General features: G+C 36.4%; 1 protein-coding gene across 3 annotated transcripts in view; it reads right to left on the bottom strand.

The window, feature by feature from the left end:
• The window catches only part of LOC110021276 (nucleolar complex protein 2 homolog), a 43,135-nt gene extending 36,621 nt beyond the window's left edge, over window positions 1-6,514 (bottom strand). Inside the window, exon 1 of one of the 3 annotated variants that reach the window (XM_020719710.1) lies at window positions 6,326-6,514. In XM_020719710.1, coding sequence (XP_020575369.1) covers window positions 6,326-6,434 — 109 coding nt within the window. In that variant the 5' untranslated portion in view covers window positions 6,435-6,514. The remainder of the gene's footprint in view (window positions 1-6,325) is intronic. The other 2 variants (XM_020719708.1, XM_020719711.1) reach the window with 2 other exon arrangements.
• Between the last annotated feature and the right edge of the window lie 968 nt (window positions 6,515-7,482).

Below are 7,482 nucleotides of genomic sequence, written 5' to 3'. Positions count from 1 at the left end.
AAAAGAGCATCAATCTCTTCCTTTACTGCTATTCTCCAATTTGGATTGCTAAGAGCTTCCTGTATTGTTCTAGGTTCAGACAGATTAGAAATTTTTGACAAAAAAGCTTGATGTTTGTGTGAGATTTTTTGTAGGATAGATATTTCAAAATGAGATATTTGGTAGTACGAGAATGTGTTCATTTTCTAAACTCTATAGGAAGATCCAGATTCATAACTTCTGAATCTTGAGCTTCTGTTGGTCAAAAAATAAGATCAAGATCAGAAATTATCTGTGTTTCTTGAGGACCATCATTCGGTTCTTCAGATTGGGAGGGAGCTAAAGATTCAGTTTGAACTTTTTTTTCTTTTATGGAGCCTCTCCCAGAAATAAACAAGAGGTTCTGTTGTTGTATTATGCGGTATTTCTCCCCCTGTATTAGACAAGATACTTTCAAACGTTTATTGACTAGGATTATTTTTATTTTCAATAACTATTTCTGGTTTTTTGTTTTCACAGACCTCAGGTGTACTTGATGTTACAACAATTTTTGGTAATGGATTAGAAACTTGCCAAAAATCATCTTCTTCATCTGTATTATACTCCCCCTGAAGTGGATTTTTGTGAAAGAAGAGAATTTTTTCCATGAAGGTCACATCCATACTAATGTAAATTTTTTTTGTGAAAGGATTAAAGCATTTGTAACTGTTTTTGTTTGAGGCATATCAAAGAAAAATGCATTTTTCAGATTTTGGATCCAATTTTGATCGGCAATTATTCGGAATATGAACGAAACATGTGCATCCAAAGATTTTTAAACGAATATTTGAAGATATTCATAGACTTAAAAAATTATTTTTTCAGTTTGTTTAGAGGAGTTGTATATTGTAAAACTCGAGTTGGCATTCAGTTTATTAAATATGATGTTGTTAAAACAGCATCCCCCCATAAATATTTTGGAAGATTCATTGAAAACATGATAGCCCGAGCAACCTCAAGTAATGTCTATTTTTCTTTCAGCAATTCCATTTTGTTGTGGAGTGTCACGACAAGTACATTGATGAATTATGTCTTTGTTTATTAAGAACTCCCCTAAACATTCATTAAAATATTCAGTTTCATTGTCAGATCTAAGGATGCATATTTTAGTTTCAAATTGAGTTTCAATCATGTTGTAAAAATCTTTAAAAAAATTTTCAACATCTAATTTTTTGCTTATAAGATAAACCCACCAATAAACGTCACAAATCCTCTTTTCCCAGATAATGTTTTGACTTTTGAAGGTCCCCAAATATCACTATGGATCATGTAAAAAGATTTTGAAGGAGAGTATGGTTTTGGAGAAAATTTTATGCGATGACTTTTTGTCAAATAACATGTTTCACATTGAAGTAAAGCACAATTAACACCCTTAAACAAATTTGGAAATAAATGTTTTAAATAAGAAAAACTCGGATAGCCTAGTCTAAGATGCGATTCCATTATTTTCTCTAATGCAGGGTTCGACCTCATAATGTTGTAAGCTCCAACCTTATTTTTACCAGGAACAGTCTCCTCAAAATAATAAAGTTCTCCTATCTTTTTAGCTCTCCCAATCATCATTCCCGACTTCTGGTCCTGAAAAACACAAGAGGATTCACAGAAAATTATCCTATGAAAGTTTGCTGACAGATAAAAGATTACATTTGAGTTTTGGAATATGGAGTACAGATTTAAGACCTATACTCTTGGACAGGTTAATGTTTCATTTTCCAGTAATTGAAGAGAAACTACCGTCAGCAAGACGAACATTTTCATGGCCAGAATATGAGATGTATGAATGAAATAGATAGTGTAAATTTTTCATATGATCAGAAGCTCATGAATCAATAATCCAAGGGTTTAGTTGTCTACCTGCGCGTACTATTGAACAAGTTGGGGTACCAGTAGCCAAACTGGGGTTTAGCAGTTTCAGGAGTTGATCGATTTGCTCTTTGTTAAATGGGTTGGTTTGTTCGGCAACAGCATTAGCATTAGGTGGATTGTGCTTGTTTCTTGGCTTCCAATCTGCAGGTTTACCGTGGAGGTACCAGCAGGTTTCTTTAGTGTGTCGTGACTTGCTGCAATGATCACACCATACTCATGGTTTCTCCTCATTCTTCTGTGGATATGGAACAGTCCACTTGTTGATATGAGCCTCCGATTGGAATGTCGAAGTCTCGGGTATGCTGGTAGGAATGGATTTCTTGTTGAGCATCACTCCTCTTCGAGTTTCTTCGCGGCGAACTTCTGAGAAAGCCTCATGGATTGAAGGCATGGGACTTCTTCAAATAATTCTGCCCCTAACGTCATCAAACTCCTCATTAAGTCCAACAAGGAATTTAAAAATTCTATTTGCATCAACAATGTTCTTATACCTACTAGCATCATCAGGACACTTCCACTCTTGATCATTGAACAGGTCAAGATCTTGTCATATTCTTTTTAAAGAATTAAAGTATTTTGTGACAGAGTCATTACCTTGACGAATGTCACCAAGTTTCAGGGAAAGTTCATAAACTTGAGATTGGTTACCCGTGTCCGAATACATTTGGGCCACATTCTCCCATAGTTCTTTGACAGTGGAGTAACTCATATAGTTTGCGCCTGTTAGGTAGTTTATCTTCCCTCTTCCTCTAATGTACATCTTCACCGATTGTGACCAGCGTAGATAATTATCACCATTGAGACGGATTGTTGTCACCAAGTTTCAGGGAAAGCTCATAAACTTGCGATTGGATACCCGTATCCGAATACATTTGGGCCACATTCTCCCATAGTTCTTTGACAGTGGAGTAACTCATATAGTTTGCGCCTGTTAGGTAGTTTATCTTCCCTCTTCCTCTAATGTACATCTTCACCGATTGTGACCAGCGTAGATAATTATCACCATTGAGACGGATTGTGGTGATCTGGGCCGAGTGATTTTCGGTGGTTCTAGAGGAGGGTGGTGTTGATGACAGAGTGGAATGCTGGATAGAGGCGGCAGAATCATTTATATTTTCAGACATGATAAAAAAAAGAGATGGTTCAGCTTTGCAAGTGGCGGAAGAAGTCCCTGCGGCTCAGGAAGTAGGAATCGGAGATAGGCCGAAGGTTCGACGGGATCGCGACTCGCGGTAGAAGGATCGCGGACTGCAGAAAGGATCGCGACTTGCGGTAGAAGGATCGCGGCTTGCGGGATCGATCGCGGCTTGCGAGGACGAAGACTAGGGTTTTTTTTTCTGAATTTTATCTCCCGCTCTATACCATAAAACCAGAAACTGAAGAGAAAATTTTATTTCTTCTTAATGATTCAATTCAAGGTGCATTTACATATAGGAGTCTCTCCTCCTTAGATAAGGAAACTAACTAAATAAATTCAAAGAAATTCATATTACATTCCAAGACTAATTAAACAAGATAAAAATAAGGAAGGAGAATAATATCTGTAGAAAAGGAAAAAACAATAAATATTGTAATTTGAATTTTGAATTTTGAATTAGATCTTTCAACAGAAGATTACAGACTTAAGGGCTCAAGAGTTATTTTATGAGAATCTAGAGTTATATGCAACTCCAACTCATGTTAAATAAAAGATGATGAATACTTATCCTATCGAGATGTGCATTAGAATGATAATGCCTATAAAAGTGACTTACTGGGAAGTTACAGTAGCTCCACCACACTTAACATGGCCAACCTAACACTACACTAAGATGATCCAGAAGCATCGACAAACGAGGTTGAAACTCTCGCAACCCTAGAAAATAGACTTGGGAGGACCCGCGTACGGGGACACGCAATCCCGCGCTCGCGGGTATTGAGCACAGGTCCTGCAATCGAGACCGAACAAAACCAAATGTCCATTTTTTTTCTTTCCAATTTTTAGCAATTTTTCCTCATTTCCTTTCATTCCTTTCTAGTCATTTCCTATATATGTATTGTATTAGAGTTTATAGTGCAATTTTTTATGAGTTTGTTTGGAACAACCACCGGCGTCCATTTTCTCCCATTGAGGGTCGTATCAAAGAGTTTGGGTAGTGTTCTGACTATCTCTCTCAATGAGGTGGTTATCTTTCCTATGTCCTCCCACACCCTTCCCCGCGTCGCTCCTGATCGCCCTCCATTGCAGTAGCAGACCCCAAACAGTCGTCATTGTTATTTTCACTAGTCTTTTCAATTTCAATCACCTACACTCGTTAGTGCCGCCCTGGATGACCATCATGTTTCTTTCCTGAAATCCCCTGCATCCTCCGCCGCTGTCGTCGGCATACTCCTCACTAAAGCCACCAAGAACATAGTCTATTTGTTGTTCGCCTGCAGTTTCGACCGTCTAGTCACCAATTTCTCTCATTCCAATTTGTTGTCGTTGCCACAACTCCTCACATTCACTGTCTACGCACCACTGCAACTATAACAGCCACTTCCTCGCTATCCATAACCCTCTTTCTTGCTGCCCCCGCTTAGGACAGGAACTGCACTTGTCATTCCTTCAGCTTCGCACTCCCCCTCACTGTTAACAACACATATTTGTTGTTGTCATGCCTTCCAGCCCTTCTCCCACCAGTTGCTACCTCTCTAGAGGGCCAAATCCTCGCTGATCACCTCCACCACCCTGAGATCCACCCTGGTTTCAATGTGTGTCATGTTTGTGCTCTTTCAGATTTTAAGGTGCCTTGTTGTCGTATTTCAAATGTGTTGGTTGTACCTCCTATTTGTTTCAATAATAAAACTTATTTTCCAACAACTTTTGTGACAAACCTAATATCAAATGCAATTAGACGTTGCATCAACGTTTTGCAAGACTTTTATCCACAAAATTCTAGAGATCATGTAAATTGTTTTGATAATGAGAGATCTATAAAAATTGCAAAAAAGACAATAAATAAAACAAAAAGAGAAATAGTAAATATTTTGTAATAATTTACATCAAGAAAAATATAATAATGACTTTTAAGTTATAAAGAATGAATACGTTGCACATAAGACAAAACATGCAACAATTTTTTTTTCTTTTCTTTTTTTTTTATGTAGCAACTTGTTTATGTATTGCAATATCGATGATGATGAATAATCTGATTTTAAAGAGAAAATGAGGCTCCGTTTGGGGCAGCTTATCTGTTGCGACGGAATTTTGAAGACGTCGCCTCACCGTTTAGAACTGCGTTTGAGCAGCTTATCTGAAAACGCAATTTGTTTTTACACTAAACGCGGAGCGTGGGTCAAGCCCCGCAGTCCACGTTTCCAAATAAGCGGCTTATTAGGATAAGCACAAGCTTCCCCAAACGCTCCATGAATCTTAAAATTAACTGGCGGCACAACAAATAGAGTTAAGAAAGTCAGTTAGAAGATATACAACATACATCTGTACAAAATTTAGCATATTTTAGCAATCAAAGAACATGGTAAACTTGAGTCAGCAGACCAGTAACTCTTTTTCATAGAGACTGGTACCTTCTAACCAAGATTTTAAAAAAATGGGCATGGGTGATCTGGGCATGTACAGTAAAGAATAGAGAATGCAATATTAGATGGATAGATAAAATTAATATCAAATGAAATAAGAAAGAAATAGATCTAAAATAACGTAAATAAAAGTTGCTTAAACTAAATTTTGGCAAGCAACGCTCAGCAAAATGAGAATTAATAAAACTAACCCTAAAAAATTGGGAATAGGATGATGAAGATGATGATGATGATGGGCCTTATATAGTAAGAACTCTTAAATACTAGGAAAATTAATTAAAAGATACACAATTCAAGGTATGAGTAAGCTCAACTACTTCAACAGGTTGGATAACATTAAATAAAAGGTAAAAGAGAAAATTGATGATCATCATAGAAGAAAAAAATGCAAATGAGAATGAAATAGCATAACATAAAACTCCATTGTACTTCTCCTAATCAGAAACTAATCAGCGGTATAAGCTTAAAATTTTTAGGGAAAAATAAGTACAGGAATTCATATTGATTTTTCTTATGGATGAAAGCTGTTACATTTCACTAGAATAAAATGGTATATAAAACAATAATAAAGAATGGATTTGCCGAAAAAAAAGATCAAAGGCTAATTTTAAATTCATAATCCTCGGCTACTTGTGGAATATATAATACATTCCAGCCAAAAAACAAAATTTATTCAAAAACTTTTCATGTGTAGCCATGATGCCTACAACAGATTACCATATTTAGCATAAATGAAGATAAAATACAATGAAGTCATAAAACATGAGAGAGTGAAATTCTTGTTCCTGAAAAAAATCGATTAAATATTCCATTTGTAATGAAAAGTAACAATGTCTTAAGTATAGTATTGCAGATAAAACTGTAGCCAAAAGAACAGAACCTGGAGCACTTTTGCGCTTGAGCATGGCCTTGAACTTGCGCTTCTTCCTCAGAACAGACTGGAGGTTCTTCTTTGCGAACTTCCTAGCTTTCTTTCCGAGCTTCCCCATCTTTTGTGTCTCTTCCTAGAAAAGATCCTGAAAGTAAGAAATGTGTAATAACCAATAAAATCAGAGAAAATTTTCAGCAACTTAAATTGCACCCAATTTTCGCACCCCTCGGATTTCAATCTAAATAATTTTATAAAATTCTACACAAGAAATAGATCAATTCCATATAAAGCATTTTATAAAAATTATGAATTAATTGAAATATATTAAAATTATGAATTGATTGGCGTTGAATGTTGGCCTTTAAAAGAGAAGCTTAATACTAAGTGTTGCTTAGATGAGAATGATTAGGTGAATGAATGGCTTCACACTTAGAGACAAAATACGAAATGAATATATCAATGATCGGGTTGGTGTAGCTCCGGTGACTGACAAAATTAGAGGAGAGTTGTCTTAGATGGTTTTGTCAATTAAACGTAGATGTTTTAGATTCGACTTATGTTAAGAACGGCAGAGGTAGAAGTAAGAAGACTTGGGATATAAAAAATGATCTAAATTTATTAGATCTAAATGAAAATATGACACTAAATAGGACGCAATGGAAAAAAAGGATTCATATAGCCGACTCCACGCAGTGGGGTTAAGGCTTTGTTGTTGTTGTTGTTGTTGTTGTTGTTGTTGGAAGATATAAAAACTGGAAACTATAAAATGACTAAACCTAATTAACCCTTAATTAATTCATCCATAATCTCGTTTTACTTTAGCCAACCGACCTAACCAGCAATATTTGCATCAATTTGGGGGACTCCAGAGCCTTCAAAATTTTTTCTCCCCTTCTCGGTTTCGTTCGCTCAAAGCCACCTGTTTTCACTCCTTACCGTGAGCTCCGAATTTCTGTGCCCAGCTACTGTAGCACAGTTCGCAATCCAAGGTGCGAACAAAGCAGCCACGAGCACCTCATGAAGCCGCAGGCTTCGATTGAGGTCTCCTAGATAAAATTGATAAGTGTGAAATTGATTTTAGCAACATTTGAGACTTTCATTTCCCTCCTCACCATTCCAAATTAAAGTTTGCCTCATTTTTCGTATTTTTCTCGTTTTTGATAGTC

The sequence above is a fragment of the Phalaenopsis equestris genome, unplaced genomic scaffold, assembly GCF_001263595.1.
Source record: "Phalaenopsis equestris unplaced genomic scaffold, ASM126359v1 Scaffold000128, whole genome shotgun sequence".
Taxonomy (NCBI): Eukaryota; Viridiplantae; Streptophyta; class Magnoliopsida; order Asparagales; family Orchidaceae; genus Phalaenopsis; species Phalaenopsis equestris.
Note: the sequence above shows the minus strand (reverse complement) of the source record. Positions and strands in the feature narration are given on the sequence as shown.